The 27,507-nt window shown below is 39.2% G+C and overlaps 1 protein-coding gene across 1 annotated transcript; it reads right to left on the reverse strand.

The window, feature by feature from the left end:
- Nucleotides 1–3: 3 nt before the first annotated feature.
- On the reverse strand, nucleotides 4–27,507 carry LOC108674563 (bromodomain-containing protein DDB_G0280777; the record flags this gene model as incomplete). The annotated part of the gene is made up of 2 exons (XM_047881133.1): nucleotides 26,808–27,507; nucleotides 4–1,443 (listed from the first exon to the last, which is right to left on the reverse strand). Coding segments are annotated over exons 1-2 (1,890 nt in total), but the record flags the coding sequence as incomplete, so codon positions are not given.

Below are 27,507 nucleotides of genomic sequence, written 5' to 3' on the forward strand. Positions count from 1 at the left end.
GTTATTGAAGAATTGTTGAAAAGCATTTTCAGCGGGACGATCTTGCGGAAAATGCTGCCTGAATTGAGGCTGAAAAGTTGGCCTAGGTTTAGGCTGCTGAGACTGCCAGGGTGGAGGTTGCGGCTGATGTTGAGGCTGCTGACGCTGTGGTTGCTGCTGCTGACGCTGTGGTTGCTGCTGTTGATTTCTAGTCAGTTGAGGAGCAGCTCTAGGCGATGAAGACAACGATGAAGCTTCATTTTCGTTGACAATTGGTCTTTCCTGGCCTTCGATGTAAATTGGAATGGTACGAACCACGCTGGGGCGCTGATGCTGCAGAGGCGGTTGTTGTTGTTGCTGTTGCTGGGGGGCGTAATGCCGCTCTTGTTCGTACATGCGTGGATCATTTGAATAAAATTGTTGCCACGGCCCCCCATAATCTGGATATTGTTGAAAGAAACCTTGATTTGGCCACTGTTGTTGACCGTAATATAGAGGGTCCTGTTCATAATACTGCTGCTGAGGATGTTGCTGGTAGTTCTGATCCTGTTGTTGGGGATAATTTTGGGATGCGTGTTGCTGGTGGTGGTTTCCAGCAGGCAGCTGCTGGAAATTTTGGCCTGAGTATTGTTGCTGCTGCTGCTGCTGCGGGGCGGGCGAGGAGTGACGGCTGTTAGGTCGCTGTTGCTGCTGCTGCATGCTTTCTTCCATGATAGGATCCTGTGAACGAGGGGAGTTGTTCTTGAAGGCAGACACGAAGGGCTTGGCCACGTTGTTGTGAGGGTTGATGGGCACAGTCGCAGACCGAGTCTGTGGAGCGCCACTGCCTTTGTTAGCGTGTGGGGCTTGACGGCCGGTGCCGTTGCCTCTTTGGTCGATCATTGACGGTGGCGCAGAGGAACACCGAGTAGCTCGCTGCTGTTCCCTGTGAGCACCGCTTACGTCGTCGGTGGCTGAAGACGTACGGGTTGCGTACTGAGGACTCTTACGGACCTGACCAACACACGGAGGTTCTGGTCCACTCATCCCGCTCGTTTGGGGGTGAGGTTGTTGCGGAGCGTTCTGCTGTTGTTGTGGTTGCTGGGGAGGAGGCATCATGGAAGGAGGGGCTTCAGCCTCAATCATGATGGGGATTTCGTGCCCTATGGCCGCATCTAGGCCACCTGAACCTCCGGAGCCTTGCGATGACTTGTCGTTGTGAGGATGGTCGTACGAGGAATCGTCTTCCGATGTGGCGCTCATTGCGGACCCGCCTGAGTTGCGACGATCTCTCCAGGGGCCTCCACGACGGCCCATAGACAATGGCCAATTAGGGGCATGGCTCATTCTTGACGCCAAGTCAAGCATCTGTGGGTCGTCTTCAGCAAGCCAATGAGGCATCCGAGGGAAGGCAGAGTAGCCTCTGTTCCTCATGTCGTCCATTCCAGGTTCTGGCCCTCGAAGTCGTTCCTTCAGTTGCTCAGTCTGAGGGAAGACAAAACAAAATAAGTTCATCAAGTACATTATAATGCTGAATTGGGAGACTTCATTAACTAAGATAACGAATACATGATATATTTATAAATAAAAATAAATAGCATCTTGGTGACGACTTCTTTCAGCGACTGAAAAATTAAGAAGATGAGAATGAAATATAAGTAGCATAAATTATTTTATCATTACGACGAAAATGATACACTTCGCATAAGGCCATCTGATAAGTGTTGTCAAGTTGCTGCCGAGTTCAAAAGTTGATCTAAATAGATAACAATAACATGAGGCCGAAAAGAGACGAATCATGTACCAGGTTGACCTGATGAGGATATTATTCTGACAACGCAGGATAAAGTTCGCTGTGGCAAAAAATAACTGAAGTTTCTTCTCAGAATTCATGCAATTTTTTAAATTTATCTATTTGAAAAGATTCCGCTCAGTTAAAAGCTTTTTTTTACACGCATGGTGAGACTCCAACCACGTAAATCCTTAGGGTGGATCGAGGACTGACATTGGGCGACACATCATCAAAAGTTAAGGAATCCATCAGGCCGCACGGCGTGACCGTACCTGCGCACAAATGAAGGAAAAAATGGAAACTGTCGATGAGAGTTGCGACCACACAGCATGTAGGGGACTTGGGAGATATTTGGTACGTTAGACGGCTGGTAAATTACAATGAATAAGGCAACACAAGCCTTCGCTTATTTAACTTGGTAATCACAATTAAAGAGTTTCAAATTATCACTTCATCTAGTAAAAGATTGTTTTAGAAACAAGCATAAACGAAAACCAGGAAATCTAATTAAGTTCTTTTGGTGGTAAAAAATGTAACGATATTACATGCAAGATATTCTGTATATAATATTTTTCACTAAGGAGAATTGACTGACAATGCGTTGACGTAAAGCCATTGACTGATAAGAAACTAATAAGGCAAGATTCAGTTAAATAAGCAATAGTTAAGTTTTCCACTCGCAAAGCGTACGTACGAATATTTGTACCGACTCTTCAGAAATGAAGGGCGTTAATATAAACATTTAGCGTAACCAGGTTTGTAGTTTAATATCATGGTATTTGTTTTTTAATGATAATAAATTTAAATAAAGTTTGATACGGAACATTATACTATTTTAATACAGTCAACCACGTACACTCAGCTCTCTTCCGGTTCACGTTATAATAAGACGCTATTAGTAAACTTAATGTTAGGAATTTCCTTTGCGTTGCGGGATTAATTTAGGACGAAGACTACATATTGAATGAGCTAGCGTGTTAAGAAGTAATACATTACGACAAAGTTACATTACACATATTACTGGCAGGGCGAATAACTTGATTAGTAAATGCGGGCCACACCATGAGTTCCGGGCAATTGTGGTAAAGGAGCCATCAGCAGTGTATCTAAGGAATTTGATGATAGATCGCTATCATGCATTCATCATTGATGATAACAACACGATATATAAGACGACGGTAAGACGGTAAAAAGTTGTATTAACAGGTGCATTGCATTACAGCTAGACAAATCTACGTATATAAACCCGCATAAACTGCTAAACATAATCATCTCATTTCCCTATAGTTATTTCATTACTGGCCGATTCAACTCGAATGAAAAATCTACCGATATGCAGGAAAAAATTCACGGCACAAGGAATGTATACTTTGCTGTCTGATGCGATTCAATAGAACAACAATCGACGTACAAGCGAGGCAATACGTGGTATCAAGAAGGTGAAGCATATACAAATGTAATTGGACGTCATGCAGCTGATTGGCATCGCATAGGAGCAAGTACAGAAACCGGATCAGATTAAGATACAATTTAAACCAATCGAGTAGATATGGAGCATTTATTATAAAATTAAGCAACTTCCCTCCAAGCAAATTACTTTGAAAAAGTTGATTGCTAGTTGATTTCGTAGAAACAACGTAACATGCCAGGTGCGTATCCACTAAACTGGGTGATATGAAATGACGAGAAAGAAAGAAGAGAGAGAATGCGTGATTAAGATACAGAAAAATTTTCAGATAAGAGAAAAGGATTCGGATGAAACCATCAAATGAATAAAATCTAAATTCAGACTTTGTCCAGCAACAATTTGTTCATCTTTTCAAATAAGATTGTGCAAAGGCCACCGATAAAGAATTTACACGCACGATATAGTGACAAAAACGAGGTGAAGGTTAATCCGGCCGATTCGATCATAATCGATGTTAATCCTCCTACATTGCTGAAACATGTGCGGCTGTTTGCTTCCATGCATGGTAACTAGCAGATCAATTAATAGAAAAAAAAACAGTTCATGTGTCGCCATTTCCTGTCAGCGGCAAGTAGTTTATATATATTTGCATTGGCTAACGTATGAACGCACACTGAGTGTGAACTGATTCAGTAATTTTTTAATAATCCAATTTAACAACAACGCAGATCACTAATTCAATGTACAAATTTTATAAATTTGTAAATAAATTTGTACAGAATAATTTGGTCGAAAAATTTATCGACGTTATGCGAGTTCCGACTGTTTAAAATGATCACGAATATTATATTTATTGGCCAAAGGTAAAAGTGAAATTTTTGACCGGGATCGGCACTTTTCCTAAATGGAATGCCCAAGCGCAAAAATTTCAAGGTGATGGTTGGTCACACTAAGCCGTTCGCTCGCTCGAGAGAAGATCTCAAGAATTTGAAGGGAGTCTTTCGAAAGTCCGCGATTATATCAGAAAAGGTTTAGGCTTAAAGCAGGCATTCAAGAAGATGGAAGTCCCAGATAACGATGGGATAAAGTAAGTAATAGAAGCAAGCCGAAGAAGAAAGGCTTCAATTTAGAGGAGCACAATTCACGACTTGTTTAATTTGATAATACTAAGAGGCTTTCCTACATAAACGTGACGATAGAATTATGGCAGCGAAAGTGAGATTCCGATTTTTTCAACTCTCTACGTCGTAAGAAGAATCACCGTTGAACAGCCTTACCGGCGTTCGTCATAGTGGCCGGCCGACACGTGAAAAGAAACAACGTATGACCGTTTAACACTAGAAACCCGTACAGCATGTGTAAAAAAACGGATGAACTTTTTATTCTCACGTCGGCCGGCCACTAGAACGTCGGGGAGACCGTTTTTTACCGTTTTTTCCAACAGTGATAAGTTCATCAGATTTGATCAACTATTATCATTTCATCGGGCCATTTAAATATAATACGTATACCTACACGATGTTAAGCTGCTTCCAAGTCCTAAAGTAACGCGCGAGTATCGCGGGAAAGCAGACTGGCAAAAATCGTCCGCTAAGACATACGACGAGCAAATTCCGTGTCATGACGAAGAAAATATACGGAATTATGCAGCCTGGACGGCAGCGCGCGATGGACGCCGGCCAGAATGAGGTTCTCTTATGCAGTTGGTGATCATTTTTTATCAGGGATAGAAGTTACTCTCATGTCCGCCGCGTTAAATGCACTTTTTCATATTATTCAAAGTCTGTCTGCGATTGGAATAATTAAAAATGCAGCAAAAAAGGAGAGCGGAAGGCTTGAAAATGAACGAACAACTTGAAATGCAAAGTTAACAGACTACACATTTATCAACCTGAAACGTGGAAATGCAATTTGAACCGATTTTCAATTAAACAAAAAATTTGACACATGCGCTACATTCTACCGAAAGGAATCGCCGAACGTCCCTGATGGCTTTGGATGAAAATTATATTCCCTCGATATAAAAAGAGCAGTTAAAAAAGTGTTCGCAGCTTCCTTACAATTTGTAAAACGACCTGCAGCAGCTGAGACAAGACGCGTACTTTGAAATGTTAGGAGTTTCAGCAGAGAGGTCTTGTCGCGGCCTCTGAGAGATGCGACGAGAAAAATTCTTCTGTCGACGAACTATTCCGAGCCACAGAAAAACTCAAGTTAAATAAGAATGCAACAGCCTCGGAAGACAAAGAATTTCTGAAGTTTCAACGGCAATCTTGCAGTCCTCTTCAGAAACTTCCTCCAACGGCAGGCTAAACATTTCACTCACCAGGTGTGACCGTTAAATAATCGTGTAAACAATGAGATGTTCGTAATATTATATATGCTTAATTTTGCCCGTTATTTAACGGTGGTGGAATACCTTCTTTTCTTGCAACGCTAGGTTGCGATTAGTAAGTTTCGTTAAATTAATTCAGCTTTGTAATCAATTAATTTCTAAAATTCCAATTCTTATATCCCGAATACCGCACGAGATGTAGAATGCGATTATTAGCCTTAAGTTATCTCACTGCGACGCGGTGACCAACAAGCCAGTTAGTAATACGCTATTCTCACCAGACTAGATGACCAACAAGCCAGTTAGTAATATATTTTTCCCATATTAGTTATCATAACGTTATTCCCACCAGAGTATAGGATCAACAAGATGGTGAAATAATGTACTTCTAACCATACTAGATGACTAACAAGGTAGTTAGCATTGTCATTCCCACGAGACGAGATGAAAAATGTTCTCGTAAGCATCACAGGCAACTTTCACTTTAACACAATCTCACGGACACGTTTTTATGAAGATGAGATTTGCTGGGACTTTGAGCAAATCCAGTAGGCGTTGTTATGAATATAGATACATCCTGGTCTCAGCATGAAGAGAATAAACAAAACTGTTTGAAGCTTTCGACCGACGTATAAATTAACTTATTAAAAGTTGTGTATAAATAACTGGTGGACGATTTAAGGGATATAAATATATATATAATTGATCTCACAATAGTGGATAATTTATTGTAGATATAATGATAAAAGAAGGTTGCCAACGATTCACACATGAACTGCAGTCGGAGAACAATTTTGTATGGAAGGTTGACAAAATGTTTTGTCTTTGGAATCGTGGGGAGATTTTAAATGCGTTAATCCGAAAAACTCGAGTGTAAGAAAATAAACATTCAATTGAATTAAGGTATGTAATGAGCTTGCACGATGAACACAAAGATGATAGCAAAACAAAGAGATTCGACGTAACGAAGCGAAGAATTACTTCACTAGCGAGAGCATTAATCAGATTGAAAGTATGGTGAATTTATTTGAGAAGTGAAATTTAGTAAGCTGAGTTCATGTCATTTAAAAAATGTCTGAATAAATAAATACTTCTAGACTTAGAAGCCCATGTTATAACAGGAAAGTATATTTCAGTCAGTAGCATGATTCTTACTCTTCCATGAAATTATCCAGAATGCCTTGAGCAGCTCGCTTCTTCTTGACGAAGAATAGTTCAGAACCCGACAGGTACCATTTTGGAGCTAGCTTTAGGTGAATTACTCATGACTTCTGCATTAAGCTAGCTAGCACATACATCACATTCGACTCCTCCCGTGGTGTTCAAGTTGTTCTGCAACTGTTATATTTTCAAGCAACCAAAGGCACTCTGAATCAGCCTTGTAAATATGCTGCGGGCCGCACATGCATCTAAAACTCTTTATTTTTATGCGAGCAACAGCAACTACATAGGTCTGCATACAGCTTTGCATTCCTATAGAATAAAGAACATACTAGCTCGAGTCCAGCTCCCGCGTGCATTTCATCGATCTTACCGGAAACTTTAGGTTCCATCTAGAATTGTAATGCTCTACGCGGAGACAGAAAACGCAATACTTTTGCAGCGAAACCATCACAAGCTCAATGTTTAAGTTACTGACGACTATCTAGAAGAAGAGCAAAGGATTTTTTCACGAATTGTATTAACGTCTGCTTGACTTTGGTAAGTAAAAGTGGCTAAGTGTGGATCACAGGAGCAATTAAGTGAAAGAGACCAAAATATAGGAATCGTGTTAGGCAGGCTAAATAAAACCTATACACGCAGAGAAGGAAGATTTTTTTTATGCTCGAAGAGCCCACATGAGCAAATGAGTGAAACAAAGTAGGCAGACCGCAGAATACCAATAAGAATGGAGTTGAATCTTGAGCACGTGTATTCTTCTGGGGACGAACTATTACAAGAATTTGAATACAATTCTTGGTAACATTTTGAACTAGAAAAATCTGAGTATTATCCATGTAGCACATCATTTTGTATAAAAAACGCCTAACAAGCCAGAAAAATGCGTATTATCAAGAACACTGCGATTCAGAAGGTTTTAAAAGGTATTTCGAATGCTATCAGATTCAATGACAACCGACGCAAAAACCACGTTCGGTCGTTCGTTCGTTCGTGAAACCGAGCACTTTCAGGATGAGCCAATACTTGCAACTGCACTGCCATGCAACCAGTTAGATCTTTCTCATAAATTTAAAACAAAATTGAAAATTGTCCTCCCAGCGACTAATTAAATACTCCCTAAGAATTTAACGTAAAATTGAAAGGCATCGCTGTAACCAATTCGACGTTCCCTATGAATTTAACGTAAAATTGGAAAGGGGTTTAATGAGAAAGGAAACCATAAGGTTACATTTAGCAGGAAAACGAGGCACGATGTAAATAAACAGACGGGGAACGCGGCAGCTACAAGCTCCTCGGAACGTTGCAAATGAGCCCAAATGAAGCTTAAGAGCGTCAGCCACCTGGCCCTATAGCGTGGCCCAGTTATATAATCTTATAGAACCCATTTAGTTCTGCCTCAGGCAAACTGGATTCGCTTTCAGGTAGTAAATTTTGATTAAATTACTTCATTCATTCAGAGCCAGCAAGCTATATGTGTTTGGATTGTCTATTTAAAATAATGAAATTTTCACGAATTATCTGTGGCCGAAATACATTATTTGAACCAAAAATATGGCTGTGATTCAATAATGGCGATATAAGTAGGTATTTGAATTGACATCTGTGTTTCGGTTTCGCGTTATTTTTAGCGCACTTTCTCATTTTTGGAAAAAATGCACTATTGCGCTCGCCATGTCCGTCTGTCTGTCTGTCCGTGACCTCAAGTTTTCGTCGACGAGAAAATGCGCTCTCTGTCACTCACTGCAGTGAGTACTGAGTTATATTTTTTATTAACGACGAGATGACCCTGAAAAAAATTGTCCTCAATTAGCGATAAAATTCAACTTTCAGTGGAGGTCGAGGGCGATACCGAAATGAGACGTCTTGGGTTCAATTGGATCTTTGAAATTTGCTGAATTCTCTTCTTTTAAATTGATTATAAAGGTCTACCAGTCACTATTTAAAATGAAAAAAAAAAATTTCCGACACTTATTTTAACGTGGTTAGTCTCAAACATTTTGAGCAATTTTGTTTCAGTTTGGCCTCAAGAATATCTTTTCCTTGTCCTCAGAATCAAATAAGGATTTAAATTAAGTAAAATTTTATTGCCAGTGCCATTTTGTAAATTGCATAAAATTAAATGGGCAAGCGAAGGCTTGTTCGCACTCTATTAAATTGCAGATTTACTGCAATTTTTGCAATGAGCGCTGCTCAACTTGGAAGTCAGTGCGCCACCGACCCTCACTGATGTCATGGCGACATTTGAAAGTCGTACTGGATCTGTACCGTAGTCGGAATGCCGTGAATATCCGAAGTGCATCGAATAGGATACGTTTAGAAAAAAGCTGGCTAGAAAAGCTATTATGGCACTCTTACAGTACATCGCAGAGTCTGTCTATATACCACTGTCTGTCCACCTACTAACTGCCAATTTGTGTGCAGCCAAATTTCGTCAAATCTGCCTGACTGGTCACTAATAAATAGTGAAGGATTCAACTTGTTGATCTGCACTTTCGTAATGTTTAGTTTTGTCTCGAATCGTTATTCCAAGTTACGAATCGATATGGCAGGTTACGTAGCGTTTTATTAAATCGGAAAGCCATTTTCAAATTACGGGATAAATTATTGTCCAGATTCAAATTGAACCGGACAAATTTTTTCGGCTGGTCATTTTTACGGGATATTCCTCGTCTTGTATTTTTAAGCCCCGGTTCATCAAACTACGAGCCGATGACCAGCATATATTCGTTATCAAAACATACAAAAAGAGAATCACATTTATCAACAGTAAAATATAGATTATAGACCACTAGGAAAATTCTATACGATCAAAATATTTGAATTTAGGCACGGGAATAACGATTTTCCTGTATTATCAATGATATTTACGTGAATATTAAAAATGCAAATGGCAAAACTTCAAAATTCGTGAAGCCCATAAGATTCATCTGCTTTTCCAGGATCGTCGGCCGAAGCTCTCTCCTCTCACGGCTGTTACGAAACTAAGGATTTCTGCGAACCACAATTCATTATTTTTCATCCCATTGTGAACCAAAGAATACTGAATTGAAACTCCAACGATACATTATCAGCGAGAAAAATGAGCGCCGGACATGAATATGGTGATGAGCTATGTTCGTTTTTATCCAAATAATATAAAACCCGACCAAGAATTGACGATAATACCGTAATCTTCAAAACCCGACCAAGAATTGACGATAATACCGTAATCTTCACGCTGAAAAAAGAAAGTTATCGAGACGTGCCAGACGCGTCTTTTGCTGAAGTAGCATCGGCCGTCCATGCATACCGTACCTAGTAGATTACAGGGCTTCAATGCCACGTTCGAAAAACTCAGGAATTAAGAATATTGAGCGAGCAAAGAAATTAGCTCGCACCAACAGCAAATCTCATAGCAAATTAATACAGCATTGCCTAGTCAAATTTCCAAAGACTTCAACAATATAACTAACAACTTGTATGTTTTTGAATCCAAAACTTGGAATGTCGCTTTTTCTGCAGTACAGAGCGTCCGGTCTGGTCGAAGGTGTATTCGTAACGTAAGTGAACGTCAGTCTTGATTGATGAACTCGTACTACACATCCATCAGCCCGGGCAGCCTTGAGTGACCACACGTCGATTCTTGCATCCATCACAAGACATCTTACCATCACGACAGCACGTGGCTACTATCACTTACGGGTGCATGCTCGGAGAGGCATGTGGCATGGCTGTAGCTCCAGTGATAACTATCGAGAGAACAGGGAACACTAGGAGAAATGATTGGGACTCTGTACGCATAGTGATGCATTTTTAGCGGATTTTCTCATTTATGAAAAAAGGCGCTATTGTGCTCGTCATGTCCGTCCGTCCGTGACTTCACGTTTCACGTCGTTCACGAGAAAATGAGCTTTCTGTCACTCACTGCAGTGAGGACTGATCTAATTTTTTACCCTGTATGGGTCATCCAAATGTACTTTGGCCCAATAATAAGGCGAGCCAGTACTACGTACAAAAAGTGTATCAACATTCATAAAATATGTCCCAGCAATTTTCAGAGTGAAGGCTGGTCATCGCAACGGTGAGAGATATACCAATTTATAGATCAGTTTTATTGAGTTATAATAGGCCTTATGATTGAAAATCGGTCTAAAGACGTAATCACTTTTAACAGTGAACTTTCTAAGATGGAGTACAGTTTCTAGTGCCTCTGTATACTATACAGAGGAGGTAGGGATATAAAGTATATATGGATAGACGCTATAAAGTATACATGTACAATCGGAATAAGAAAATTGTCGGTATGCGAAACTAGGGTTTTCAATTTCCATAGTTAGATGCGTGTAAGCAAACATTTTCTATCCGTCTATCGATTCAACAAATGTACAGGATTACGGAGTACAGGACTGACAAGCCATGAATTAATTAGGATATATATGCATAAACCAACAAATGCTCAAAATAAAATTTGCAAGTAAACATAGAAAACTTGCATTATTAAATACTCACCAAGATAATAAGAACAGACTTCAGTAAAATGTACGTCAGGGGTCACTGTAGTATTCCTTTGTTTGTTCCCTCGGTAGCTTGAGTCACTTTTACTAATTTTACGGCTTTTTATTTAAAAAACACAAATTAAGCTGGAGTCGGGTTATCAGTAGAAGCTTGCTCCCACGATAGAAAAGGATAGGTAAAAGTTTCGTGAACTTGTTTCACAATAAAAGCAAATGGCACCAATAACCGTTTCGCTCTGCAACTGCAAATTGTGTAAATAATTAAAATTTTTGAAAGATCAGGACATAAATTCTGAATTTAAAGTACAGCACTGAAACTTTTTTTCATCATTCTATAGAAATCACGAGTATAGTGGCCAAGTATTTTATATTCTATTGAAGCGGAGAAAGTTTTAAACTTCGTTCGCATGCTGACATGGCACGACTTAACGACAAGAGGGCGTTTTATGCAAGCACGCCAACACCTGACCAATCATCCTTTATTTAGGCCAGTGAATCAGACGGGACAGCCGGCATCACTGCAATTCGATCACAACTTCACCCTACAAACGTCTAGACGTAACTGAGCGCTGGGGCATCAGCCGCCTCACCATCACCATCGTTTACAGTTATCGCCACTAGAGGTGCATTAAATAGACACACAAGAGAAATTTCTCGAAATCTCGCGATAATTTCATGAATATGATAATTTTAAGTGTAATAGTGAAAAATTGAAGTCTTTGGAAATTCATCCAGATAAGACAATTCAAACAAGAATATTAGAAAAAGTAATTTGAACCAATGCAACACGTTTCAAGGTCACGAATTCGTAAACGAATTTTTTTTGTCACTGGCGTAAAATTCGTCAGGGATATTATGATTGTCTTCCATCAGCAGGAATAAAATAAAAATGTCCGAACAATGATAATTATAATCAATGCCTACGAGGCCATCACAAAATCAGACTGTAAACATTTCTACTTTCAGCGCAATTGGGTGTAAATAGACTAATAGAGTAGGGGTTGCAATCATGCAACGCAATCGTTGTTCAACATTGTGACTATAAACACAAAATATTTTGCAAAATTCATGGTCAAACGTGGGGAACAAATAAACTTTTGGCAATGCATTTCAAGTAATAATCTGGATAAAAAATTGGCAGCCACAGACATCAGACAATTCATCAACACGAAAATTAATAATTATTACTTATTTAGTGTCAACAATTTCAATAATTGCTATCCTGCGAGGTAATATGCATGCCATTTCTGATGAGGTTTCATTTATTATTGACTGTAGGCACGTACAAGTTTCATGCCGTCGCCGTGACAATGAATATAAAAACGTCGGGAAATACGAACGGTAATAGTAAATTTAGTTATGCAAATTATAGAGCTACTCAGCTACCACTGCTGTGTTTCTAAATGATATATACATTTAACATTATTACACTTGGGCGGAGTTGGGCCAGTTGGGCGGGTTTTCCGAAACTAATCATTGTCTCCTAACATTGGAAGCACAATTGACTTGAATTCTAAAAAATGATATTATATTAAAGAACAGCAGATTTAACTACGAAGCATAACTGAGAATGTCGCATCTTTGTCAACAGCAGAGAACTGTGACGAAACTGTTTACCTAGTTCATACTTAGGTACACTGTTGCACACCAACAGAATTGTATATAAGGAGCTAAGCTTTAATTGCAGCGTTCCGGGACATATCATCTCAATGAGTCGATTCATATTTCTTAAAGTAAGATTAAAACTGCGCATCCTACACAGCGGCGAGAAGAAACACGCACATGCACACCACTACGAAGTTGAAGTCACACTGACTTGCTCCTACAGAATGCTGATATTTTGGTCTCAGCACGTACTGGGCCACCCGAAGTTCCCGAAGCATCGAGCACGTGGATGTCAAGTCTAGAACATTCTTGCTTGGTCTCGCGGTATATTTTTTCATTCCTGCTAATAGGTGTTATTTAATAGACAAATTTCACTTTGAGGTACGCTATTATCTATCCTATTGATATGATTTGTAACAAGTCGTCGTAATTAACCCAGGAGAATTACAGTAAGAGAAGCAACGCGCCGTAAAATCTCAAAAAGCTCGCTACGGGACGACATCCAGTTAGGCTCAGCGGATATCACACTGAGGATGCAATGCGACATCACTGAGGGCATCACACTTGAGATCGCTTGTTTAGCAATCATACCTACATCATGTGTACAGGCTCCATGTGATCACTATACCATGAAGCCAAAAGACCGCGTGTTATTTACGCACAAGGTATTGGTACAGCAAGAGATAGAAAATAAATGAAGACATAAACGGAATTTAAACTCCTATCGAGCACAGCACCCGATTTCGTACAAGATGCAGCCCGCAGACGACAACAGCAGTGAGCAGGCACAAACAAGATACAGACGACACATAGGGTACCGTGGCAATTCACGGTACTAGAGACATCAACGTCATCGTTTAGTTCACGACACTGTAGATGTAAACGACAGAATGGCAGCGCACGGCAATACAGATAAAAAGGACAGCGTGACAGCCTATTTTTCTAGACACCGACTCAAATGTCCTCGAGGTCGTTCCCGCTATATGCTGCAACGCATATAAGTGAAGACTAGCAGACTCAGTCTTTGATGAAGCAAGTCTAGGTTGAACATACACAAACCTCCATAGATCAAGAAATATGCTGACTTGTGGCGTTCACTTTCACTTCGGCTGGCAACAGACCCCAGATGTGATAAGCGGAATGAGCTATAGCAGTCCAAACGAACTATCTCAAGCACGAATGAGAGTAATGATAAGAGCGACAGCGACAAGTGCCAATAAACATACTCTGACAATGAATGTATAATATATAAGTAAATAAGTGTCAAAACAACACCTGTGCCGTATTTAAACAATGTGTACAGTTGAGAGAAATATTGTCTTACTATATAAAACATTGTCCTCTCCGGGAATCTATACATCTCATGTGTCAATGGAAAAGATTTGAAACAGTCCCGCAACTTAACAGTTAAATATTACAAACAGTAAAATAGCATTAAAACTAAGACTATGACAGGCACAAGGCAAAAAGATTATAATTCGGGCTACGAGAATGTGATTTCAATTGGCAGGTAAAAAAAAAGAAACGGTGAAAGGTATTGTAGGCTGTGAAGTTTCGAAGTTATTCCAACAATCCTATGAAGTGTTCAAAAGCCCGTATTCATGCCAGAGACTAAATAATCAATGACACGGAAGAAACTCTACTAAAATGAAAAAATACAGTTAACTTAAATCCTGCAGAAATATACGAGCACGAGACAAACATTACGGCTTTTTAAGTGTAAGAAAGAAGGTGATAACATTTGCCGCCAGTAGGCTGCACACAAGCAACAGCACAGCGAGCAGGCATGTGACGATGCAACTGTTCCCCGTTTGCGAGAACCCAGTGTAAATTTCAGTAAAGACACGAATTGGTACATGCAATTCAATACAAACTTGTGTACTTTTCACCTTGCGATTTTCAAGAGCAGGTGCCATTGGATTAACAAAGTTATATCCTAAAATATGTGTTATTGACATTCCATGCTTGATTCCCTCAAAATGAATCTATTGCTTTGGCAAAAACCTTCCAGTTGATCCTCAGTTTGGGTCGCCAGATCTCAAAGCCTCTCTAGACCGTAAAACAGAAAGCCTTTGCTCAGCTACAGCCTAACTTCAGCTCACGCGAGTCATTTGCGTCTCTGCGGTTGCAGGGGGTTAGTTGATGGGCTAGGAACTGAGACAGACGGAAGCTGTGATATCTTCTACGACGCTATGTAACCTAGCAACACAAAATTCACAGAATTAAAGAAGACTCCCATGAATTCTCTAAATAAGAAGAGCATGGAAACATAATTTTTAAAAATTATATTGGAGATCGCGATATAAATTTGGATCATCAACGTAAGCAACTTAGATGCATAATTCAGTAACATACACATAGAAACCAAACGAATATACAACTTGAGTAATAAAGTAACTTAGTAAACTGTAATACCATGCGACAAAAAACTAATTAACTGATGCAAAATCATGATAAAGGAAAAAGAGCGCTGACATCATCACTGATATTACTGAGGACCGTTGCGAAACGTGCTCTGACTTAATATTTGCCGTCGCGAGTACCCATAAAGCGACGCCTAAACGTCCTGCACGGCGACGGAATGCGACCCAAATGACTCAATTATCGGATAAACCAGTGGTTCCCAAACTTTTTCAGGCTGGCGCCCCCTTTGGCTCCCTAGTGAATTTCTAGCGCCCCCCACAGACACATATAAAATCATGCGTCTTTTTCTTGAAATTTAGTACGCTGCAATTCTAACAGATAAAGGTTAAACACAAATGTGTATTTCACAAATAGGACCCTTTTAATGAACCAATGTGTTTTTCAGCTGTTTTAACCGTTCCAGCACTAGAAACCTAGGACGTCTCGGGCAAATTTTCGGCCGGACTCGTGGCCGGTCTCACGACCAATCTTCAAATTCAGTTATCAAGGAATATCACCCAAACTAATGAACGCATCTCAATAAAACTTGGAACATGTATTCATCAGAACTTAACGGTGACGTTTAGCTTGCGAAATTTTTTTTTAATATCACCTTCATTCGTGAGTTATATTGCGATACAGGCCGAAATTCGCAGTGATCAAGGATTTTCTTCCAAACTACCGAACAGATTTGAACGAAATTTTGAATATACATTCCTAACTACCAAATAGTGTTTTTTAGATTGAAAAAAAATTTATTTTACCGTCGTTTGCGAGATTTTTTTTCATTTTACCGTCATTCTTGATTTCACACTTCCTTATTCGCTTTCGTTCGCAAGTTATACAGATATAGGAGAAACGATCGGCTTTTCTACCGGCTGGTTTAACCAAGAGTCGTTTACGTATAGCCGTATAACTCACAAACGAAGGCAAACGAAAAAATTGTAACGAGCTAAACATCGCCGATGCTGAAGTTAGGTATTAAAATACTAAATTTCGTTCAAATCTGTTCAGTAGTTTGCAAGAAATTTCTTGATTACTGCGAATTTAAGCACGTATTGCTGTTAAAATCACGAATGAAACTCGCGAACGAAGGCACAATCGAAAAAATTTTCACGAGCTAAACATCACCGTTCGGTAGTTAGGACTGTAAATTCAAAATTTCGTCCGAATCTGTTCAGTAATTTGGAAGAAATTCCTTGATCACTGTGAATTCGGCCCGTACGTATTGCCATATAAATATGGCAAAAACAATTGAAGGCAAAATTCAAAAATTTTTGACGAGCTTTACATCACCGTTAGGTCCTAATGAATACGTGTACCAAGTTTCATCCAGTTAAATTTATTAGTTTGAGAGGTGTTCCTTGATCATTGAATTTGGAAATTGGCCGTGAGACCGGCCGCGAGTCCGGCCGTTAATTTGTCGGAGATGTAAACCCAGGAGAGGTTAAAAAAATATAACTCAGTACTCACTGTAGTGAGTGACAGAGAGCGCATTTTCTCGTCGACGAAAACGTAAAGTCACAGACTGACAGACAGGCGGACAGACGGACGGACATGGCGAGCACAATAGAGCATTTTTTTCATAAATGAGTAAATGCGCTAAAAACAGATCTGGGTGAAAAAACCATCGCTGGGAGTCATGATGCGCTGCACGTGTCGTGCACAAATCGTCAAACAAACGTTCGAACTTCTGGCTTCGACTTCCGAATGCCGCCCCCCTATCGCCCCCATAACGGCCTCTTCTTCTTTATCGCCCCCAAAATCTTTCCATCGCCCCCTAGGGGGGCGATATCGCCCACTTTGGGAACCACTGGGATAAACCTAGCCAGAGATGGACCGTAAGGTTCATACCTATAAATTATACGGTACTCCCATCACTGAAATATTGCATGTTCATTTTAGTCAAAAAGCATTTGCAATACCGATAGGAAGTTCTAAGACCATGGTCAGTGAGACTATAGAAAATAGTTACGAGTTCCAAACGTCACCAGGCAACCACTGAGGCTTTTCAAGTGAAATTTACCAATCACAGACGTAGACTTGGGCCGCTACGCGTACTTGAGCCGCAACGTGTACTTGGGCCGCTGGCCCGCTACGTGTACCTGAGCCGCTAAGTGTACCTGGGCCGCTACGTGTACCTGGCCCGCTACGTGTACCTGGGCCGCTACGTGTACCTGGGCCGCTACGTGTACCTGAGCCGCTACGTGTACTTGAGCCGCTACATATGCTTGAGCCAGTTATTTAGTGCGTCCCTGGCTGCCTACGAAATAGAACATGCAAGTCAGAAGGCGGCGTGTTCAGCAAGACTGGCACAGCTGAGCTAGAGTGTCCTCCAGTCCCGCCTCATCGACAGGTTTTCTAAGTCAAGGACCATCAAGTAAATTGGGAAACTCTTTGCTCCCATAAAAATAAAATCTAAAATAAAATCTCTTATTCAAAATAAGTGTATAAAATAGCATTGATACCTGTTACATGATCAATTTAAAACATGAAGCTAATAATAACCTAACTAATAACCTAACTATGATAGTTTGTGCCTGGGATGAAACTTCCTGCCATACAGAGTACCACTCGGAGGATTCGTATAATCGCCGCGTCCAACTAATAATACATACCGGTATTAGCCGCTTATTTGCAGCATTAGCAGCAATTTATTATGCTTGATGCGTTAGCGCATTCAGTATGTTTACTTTTTAATCTAAAGATTAAAAATATAAAAGGGATCAAACGATTGACGGTGACAACAGTGGTAAATATTTGCCAGGTAACATTGTGTTCGTCAGTAAATATAATTGTAAAGTAAATAATAACTAACAAAAAATCATGACCCTGAAAGTCTTCCAGTATTACCTGAAAGGCCTTCCGTTATGACTAGTGGTACGCCTACCACAGTTTAGTAACCACTGCAACAGAGACAAGAATTGACTAACAATTACCAGGACATGCCGCATCCTGCCTATTGGGTGTCACTGCATTACAAGTCAATTATTTCTTTCGGGGGAGAGGCAGCTGTGCATTAGTTGCTGCTGGCTTCGATATACATATTGACAGTCTTTTTACGTATTTTATATTAGGATTTTGGTGCACAATATAGCGTTTTGTGCACAGTGGTGTCGAGCAGCTCACGAATCAATAAAATATTGCAGAATTTTTGTGCAGCTTTACGAATTTTTGTGCAGCTTTATGAAGTGATCTTTGGCAGTTAAGCTCTTTAAAATGCAATGGTTAAAGCAGATGAACAAATCAGAGCATGCAACCTACGACAGCTGTTCTACACATGCGAGACATGGCAGATATTCTACCCATACCATATCAGATTCTTTATTCAAGCCCGGGCAGTGCTCTATTCTTGACATGGCTCTACTTATACCTTGTTAGGTTCTTTATCCTAGCATTTGCAGAGCTCTACTTTTGACATGGCTCTACATATACCTTGTTAGGTTCTTTAACCTAGCATTGGCAGTGCTCTACTTTTGACATGGCTCTACTTATACCGTGTTAGATTCTTTATCCTAGCATTGGCAGTGCTCTACTTATGACATGGCTCTACTTATACATTGTTAGATTCTTTATCCCAGCCTCTGCAGTGCTCTACTCTTGACATGGCAGATGCTCTACACTCAGAAATCCATCGCACTTGTGACGCGTGACCTCGCAGGCCATCGATCGTAAAGACTATAACGAGGTCAAGCGAGCGTCGTTGTAGAAGTTAAGCGATTATCGATGCGGTTGTTTGTGTAGTAACGGTTATCGAATCATATAATCATAGGACTGTTCCTTCAAAGAGACTCGAGAGGTGCTTTATAAGAAAATTGTCGGGTATTAAAGGACGCGCACGAGGAAGATTGAAAAATAAGGGATTTTTATAAATGAAATATATAAGAAAATTTATCAGCTTTTGAAATACAAACGTAATTCTTACACTAAAAGTTTTTCATTTTTAGCGTAAAAAAATTGAAAATTCGCCGTGAAGTCTTAATTAAATTCTCGCTATGTCGTCTAATGATAAGTAAAAAAAGCGTGAGGGCAACAGCTATTTAATTATATGAGATGTAAGTTATACATACAGAACGGAAATGCGCAAATCAACTCTCTAATAGCAAACAAAAATGTCTGTCAAACAATTTTAGACGAAACACGCTACATAAGAAGAGAAACGTGTAAGAAAACAACAAAAGCTAACATAGAATTGAATTTACAAGAACTATTTCATTATCAATATACTAAACAAGCACCAACTCGAGAATCAAGGAGTGGCCCGTACATTAGTGACAAATAAATATGAATATTCAACAAAATATAGATTTTGAGGGTTAGGCAATTTTATTGTTTGATCACACAGATCAGATATAATGAAAAATCCCAAAAGGGGAATCGAAAATAAATAATAAGTTCGACTAGAGGGTGCTAACAAAAAAAGAATAATAATAATAATAGAAGTCCTAACATGAGAATAATAAGTAAGACTAGAGAGCAATAACAAAAACAATAATAATAATAATAGAAGTCCTAACATGGGAATAATAAGTAAGCCTAGAGGGCAATAACAAAAACAATAATAATAATAATAGAAGTCCTAACATGGGAATAATAAGTAAGCCTAGAGGGCAATAACAAAAACAATAAAAATAATAATAGAAGTCCTAACATGGGAATAATAAGTAAGCCTAGAGGGCAATAACAAAAATAAGACTAATAATAATAGAAGTCCCAACATGGAAATAATAAGTAAGCCTAGAGGGCAATATCAAAAACAAGAATAATAATAATAGAAATCCCAACATGGAAATAATAAGTAAGACTAGAGGGCAATATCAAAAACAAGAATAATAATAATAGAAGTCCCAACATGGAAATAATAAGTGCGACAAGAGCTACACGCACAACATGTATACGGGGGCAAACAATCGAGGCGGTGAGAGGCATGACTCAGACGTCGCGGTGACGTCATCACCGCCCACGCGCAACTTTCGCGCGGCCTCACGCGTGCGCAAAAAATAGCGGTGTTACTCATGCAGCATTGCGATGCAGCGCACTGCATACAAGGACACTATACTGCATTAATAGAGAGTAGTATGCATTATAAGATATTATACTTTATTTCAAAACAGTATTCTGCATTCTATGATATTAAAGTTTTTCAAAGTGGGTATACTCGATGAAATACAGTAAACTGCAGTCAAATACAATAAACTATACATAAAGACAATAAACTTTATTCAAAAACAATATTTTGCACTCAAAGCCAATAAACTGTGCTCAAAGTGAGTACTCTGAATTACAACAATAATTTTGTGCATTTATTTACAAAACAAGACAAGGTGTGACTCAAGAAACTAGTCACTGAATTACGCAAAGGTCAGCGCTCCACCACAAATATAATTTACATGGCAGGTGGAAATTGCACTGTGATAAATGCATTAATTAGTTCTGATGCGTAGTTTTTATTTATAAATTCATCATAATTAAGCACGATAATTGACGCTATTAATTCAAGTTTAATTGCTGTTGTTAATATTTTTTTCCACGTGAGTAAAGATAAACTTATATTAGTGTTGAAAACTGAAGTTGAAAGATATGCGACAGTTACAGCTTGCTTTTTGCGTATACGTTCAAATATATTTCATGTTGATCGTATATTTTATGTTGACAGATACCCAGGAATTTCGATGCGAGACAAGTCTCGCTAGAATCTCGAGGCTGTTAGCAGAGGCTCTTACTTTGAATGTACTAAAGGATTTACGCCCATCCTCTACAATCAAAAGAAATTGGTGGGCCTCTAGAGATCAACACAAGCGCAGGCTGCGTTCATGACTAATGCATGAGGGAATTGTACGTGTTTCTTGTGTGAACGTGGAGGTCCAGTCACATAGTGATGTCATGCCGCCATACCTGGAAATACTGCCGCAATACTAGCGATTAGACTTATAATTGTGGTCACGTGTAGAACTTATAGATGAGAGTACAATTTAGTAATCGGACAACGCTTTGTCAATGAGTAATAGAACATGAATATCGAACAATGCATGGTCATCTAAATTTTAAAGAGGTAAACACCCAATTGATTGCAGCATGGCAAGGTCTCTTCAGGACTGAAAAGCTAAACAGTTTAATATGTCTGACTGCATCACCCGAAAATTTAAGCAATTAAGATGTAAGTAAATGAAATTTAAACCAAAAATCACACCAAAATTATCGGTGACCTCAGGCAATAGAACTGGAAGTTTGGGCGCAGGTGCCAAGAAGCGCGTTAACTTCGGCAGAATTATATACGAGCTACCGGTCGATCAGGAGGCGATAGAGCACAACAACTTCACTATAAATACTCTGAGAGAAATAAGTCCTATCACAGTTTCGGGCTGGATACAGAAACACGGCCAAGATGGTCAGAAATTTCACGAAGATGACAATCAAACTTCGCCTTGTTAATTTGTTTTTTCATGCACCGAACTAATGTTTCTTGGCTACGTTGTGTCATTTTGAGATTACCCTCTTTTGAGTTTGCTCAGTAATGGCTCGATTCTATCTAATGCGGCGGTAAATCCTCTCGAAATTAGAATGAAAAAGTTAAATGTGATCGCTTGGGTCAACATTTTTGTTGGCGTATTCAGCAGTTGCTTGATTTGCAAACATTCTAGAAGACTGTAGATGTTATGTTTATGATACATTGTTAATTTAATAATGACAATATTTGTCACTACTCCAAATTAGTTTCATTTAAGAAACAAAAGCCGATGTAGAATGGATTAATAAATTTTTAATAGTACTTATGAATCCATTCGGATAGTATTTAATAGTATTTTTAATAGTATAGCATATACGTAATGTTTTGAAGAAACCAGATAGAATATGTTTTATGGCCCTGAATTCGGAGGAACTATGACCACAAAAGCCCACCCTGTAGATCTGATTTTCTTCAACAACACAAAGATGGCGAATCCGATAAACAACGGCTGAAGCGTCCTGAGTTGTGGAGGCTCCTTTATTGATGACATTTATTGTAGCAACAAATGTTGGATGGTCCATGTGTTATAACAGTCAATAAATGATCAATAGTTGGAGAATGTTGTTATATCAGTAGTAAGGGTTGCTTACCGGTGTGCAGTAAAATGTAATACAAAGTATAATCGATCATTTACACGCAAAAAGCGATTGGTGATAAATATATTATTACAGGAAGTCCCAGTTTGAGAGTTCAAGTAATTAAAATGTTTTTGTACACATTAACATGCAGGTCGATTTATGAACGGACCAAAATAATTTTCGACGAGTCATCACAACACACCAAACGAAAAATAGAAAACTGTAAATTAATATCGTAAGGATAATAATGAAAACATTGAATTTACATGAGAATGTAAACATGTGACACTACGACTGTAACGGCAATAAATGAAACTGTGATTAATTTTGTCCTTACGGTCAGCCGAGCCATGAACAATAGAAGGCCTGCCTGCCACCGAGAACTTTTGATGGTTGTCAGCTGGGACCTGAGGACAGCAGCACCAATACAGAGACGGGCAGTCACCAATCTGTCTCTTATACACATCTAGATGTGTATAAGAGACAGTCATTGAGGCTCTTGCATGGGATTGCAATGAGNGCCCCCAATACAGAGACGTGCAGCCACCAATACAGAGACGTGCAGCCACCAATACAGAGACGGGCAGCTTCAATATTCAGGTTACGGAGCGGAATAGATCACGACTTCCTGAAGAGCTAATAAACATGCTACCTCTACAAATATCCAAATAACAATAGCGGGCGATAGGAAGGAAATTCTGAATGCATGGGGTCTAAATCGGGTGTAAATTATAAAATAAAATAGTGTGTACCTGTTTTGCAATGATAAAAAAAAATCAGGAATAATGTACCACGGGGTATTGGGAAGGTAGAATCTATAATTAGCCTTGGATAAAATTTATGGTTCATTGCATTGTTATCTACACCATTAACGAAAAGTTGAATAGGAACAAAATCGAGCCCGGAATTAGACGCCTTCCTAACAGTAAAATTGCTATTTAATAATGACCCTGTAGTGGTTGCATGGCACACAGATGTATGCCATTTACAAGTATAGATAAAAATATTGTTTAATGATTGTTTATTTGAGTAAGAATCTTATCAATAAAGTTTTTTCTCCAGAAATATAATTAACAAAAACTTATAATAACCTTGTTCGCGTTGATTACAAACGTAATCCATGCGCCAGAATTAAGTTGAACTAAAACATTATAATGTTGATGATTATTAATGGCCGCAGGTGTTGAGCAGGTGATGCTTCACGCAAGAGTGCCACGCGCAGAACTTCCGCGTACGCTTGCATGGCATTACGCTGCCTCGGGGCACGGAAATAATGGCGTCGCCGCCCCTGGCGTCGCCCCACATCGCGTCATCTGTGCCACGGAACTGCCGACGGGCTTGATAAGTTCCTATACCTTCCAGGCATCTGATGTCAAATCAAGTATTCAACGCTGTAATGTTGATGTTACGTTAATTAGTCGTTGTTTTAACCTTCTTTGCTTTGGTACCATCTACTATAGTACTTTGCTTCGTGTGGGATTGACTAATAATTTGAATTCAATCAAATGCTTTGTGATACTTTACCGTCAATAAGTTATAGTTTCATTTCGACATCCATACACAAAAAAAAACACTGTAAAGTATCAGAGTCGTATAATAAATAGCCGAATTTTTTATGAAATACTATAGGAAGGAATTTGCTAAATTTAGTCGGAGTTATAAACTATGTTGATTTGGGGGCTCAGCATCAGTGACCTAGAGTGGAAGAGGCCAGCCTGTCAGCAGACTGCCCTAGGGAAGGTCAGCGCAGGGCGGCGGAGAAGGTCAGAGTTGCACAGAAAGAGAAGGATAACCCCGTGCTCGTAGCGCAAGTCAGTAGTTCCCATCCTAGCCTAGCATTCAACAGAGAATATCCAGCGCTTAAATATAAATCTAGACAACCCTTGCTCGTCTGTAACCTAACTGCAATAATCTTGATGGTAGTTGTAGATTGATATCAATATAACAGTATATGTTGTCAGTTACAGTCTCAGTATAACAGTAACAGTCTCAGTATGTTCCAGCTAACTTCTCTTGTTATTTGAAATATGGCAATCAAAGACAGATATGCTCCTCGCAACCTTGCTTGTCGATCAACTACCAACAACATGCATCAAACAGTTTAACAATTTTGGAATATTATTATTGGTATAGCTGCTCCCCAGTGAAAATTTATAGACGCGGCATCTTCTGATTTGGGTTACCAGAAGCTGGGGCGACTCTAAATTTTGTTAGGGTCAGTGCTCACCTGTCGCACAAATTTTAACTTAAACAAATTGGAACATGCAGCAAACAATAAAATTTGTACCAATCCGAAACCTAACATCAAATGCTCTTCTACTTACCGACTGCATCATATTTTATTTGGGATCGCAAACACGTTACATGTGAGCAATGCATCAATTCGCTTGACGTGACGTGACGTTATTTGCAACATCAACTTCAGCTACAACATAATATCTGAGATTCCATAGGTCAGATTAATTATATTACAATTGCAAAGCACCGTATAAAATATCAAGCCGCATCTTCTACAAATTCCACGGCAAGAAAATCCTCGAACTCATTAAGCTAATGGCCGCAACGCACGGGGCTCGGAATAAATTACGGAACATGACCGTGTTGCCGTATATTACGTGAAACGCGCTTCCAGGTTCGGGGGCACTGTATTTCATCCGAAAAGAAATTTTATATTTTTGGCAGAATTTAAGCAAAAACAATATATATGTGGAAAATTCGTTTTACATGAAAATTTAACAAATCGTGATCATTTTGATAAAAGTGATATGAAGTTTTCATATGCCGCAATTTTGCGATTTGTAGGAGATGAACATTTTACTCCTTCAAGATCGCATTCACTGGTCTTAAAATAAAAGTATTTATCTTAGTATAAGTTTACACACGGTAAAGTTTTAAGCATAGGCTTGTTGAGCTTGGATAGAATTGATAAAAAATGTGCTAAAGTTTGCGTAAAAAAACGCTTAGTGAGCTTTCCTTGCTTAAATCACAGCACGGTTCTATTTCACTACGTCACAACATATACATTTTCATACAGAAGACTCCTCTTACTTTCACATACCGAGATATTTCTTCTCCAGAACAATTAATTCATTCCGCAACATCGGACGGTATCTGAAGTTCTCGGAATGCGGAAGAGCTGGAGCTTGTACTGCGGTCGTGCAAGTACACAGGGAGAGTAGGGGGTCAACAAACTCTCAAGTTAGTAAATTGTGAGTGTATTGTATAGTTACACCTAATTTTTCATATTCTGGAGAACGGCAGGTTCTTTACATTTTTAAAAGTAAACCTCACACGATCACTCACTAACTGAGTCATTAGCCATCAATATTTGAGCGACGATGAAAGTGTTGTAATAACCAACCAATTTGACTCACTAACTACTAATGAAGCGACGACATTTAGAACGCTTAAACCTGCTTTCTACTTGAATTGGCGATCCAAACTCATCGGTACAACTAATTTCGAAACAAATGATTGCAAGCGATTGTAAAAAGAAACCGACAGTTAAACTTTAATTGTTAGCGTGTTTATTAAATTCCACTAAATTAAATCAGAGCTATACAGGTATCAAGGATAATCCCTTTTAAAACTAGAGTCGATTACTAAAACGGCGACATCAGAATCAAATTGCTTTTCTTAATTAAAACACGGATGAGCAAAAAGAACGGTATTTCTTAATGAAAGTCGCTTGAGTTGCGTTGACTTAATTGAACCACGATTTGCCAAAAATTTGCGTCGATTTTTATTATGGATTTACGATACGGTCGACTTCAGGAGTTAAACAGCTTAATTTTTTTCGGTGATATGTTCACTTAACAGGTAGGAAAAATGATTCCAGAACTCAATCGCTGATCTATAAATCACGGAAAAAAAATTTTCACGAATTAATTAGAACCAATTCAATCAGCCAGGAATCATTGTTGCGCAATTTCACAATTAAATCACATCTCCTCATATAAAACGTCCCATGATAATGTAATATGTTCCTGTCTCCTCTTGGTGCAATATGTTCCTGTCCCCTCGTGGTAGACTACGACGCATGCAGTACATTTAGTTTTCAGGAGCGTTTGCGCTGCAGAAACAAAGCGAGCTTGTATTTGTAGGGCTGCTCAGCGGAGTATAGAGAGCAGACTCTGACTTGGCCAGACTCCAAGTAATGAGAGCAAGCGAAAAAAAACTTATCGAACATCGATATAATTTGCTGTGCTGAACAAGAGAGACAAACTTTTTAATGCTCGGCACCCTAACAAATGCAAATGAAAGCATATCTAGTACAAATAGATTTTGTTTGGAAATAATCGTGTTTGATGCGGTAAGGGAAATCTCTCGATTAAATATTAAAAAATCGACTATATACAGCACAAACAATGGTGCAAATAATGACTAAATTTCTTGTTAGAATAAGTGCATGATACGCAACAAAGATTTTTATACACTTGGGTTAAAGGATAATTATATTATTTATAATAATGCTATATTACTATAATATTTTTCAAAACATTTCGCATTCGCGATACATTAATTGAAAACAATTCTAAATTACATCTAAGAATCTATGTGAAATCTCACCTTGCCTCCAGGCCTGAAAGCTGCAAATGCAGGGTTTGGGTTGGAGTTGAAAAAAGTGTCGCTCTCTCTTCTCATCTTTTCCTTCAACTCGTTGAGAATTACTTCACCAGATTGTCTTGCGTTGGGTGAGTAATTTCTTAAACTTTCGCGAAAAGACGGCAATTCATTTAATTTAGATCGAGCTCTTGGAATGCGATCAGAAAACCGAGATTGCGAAAAGTCGGATCCAAATATTGAACTTTGATTATTTCTCAATCGGTCCTGGCCGGTCAGCCCTGGCCTAGAACTGTTATCACTTCTCATACTCGAATCACTGCACGTACTGCCGTTACTAACTGAAGATGCAGGCGACTCGGCGCGGTAGAAATCACTAGAACTTGAAGAGTTTGCTGAACAACGATCGGGCGTCGAATTGCGTGAGCTTCCAGAAAGGTTATTGAAGAACGACATCGTGACGTTCCAGAGGTGCTCACGCTGTAAGTGCCGCCTTACTCGCCATACCGGCTTTCTGAAGAGTTTTTCGTACCTGAGTTAATCCTTAATAACAAAAAATCCCGTAAACCGTATATAAAGAAAGCGAAATAAAAGTGCAGTCTGTATATTATTTCTAGAAGTAGGTATCCATGTAGACACGCACATGCGAAGCGAGGCGCACACAGCTGTCAGCTACCCACGCATTTCCACGGCTTTAGGACGCACA

Source organism: Hyalella azteca, unplaced genomic scaffold (genome assembly GCF_000764305.2).
Source record: "Hyalella azteca isolate HAZT.00-mixed unplaced genomic scaffold, Hazt_2.0.2 contig7125, whole genome shotgun sequence".
NCBI classification, from domain to species: domain Eukaryota; kingdom Metazoa; phylum Arthropoda; class Malacostraca; order Amphipoda; family Hyalellidae; genus Hyalella; species Hyalella azteca.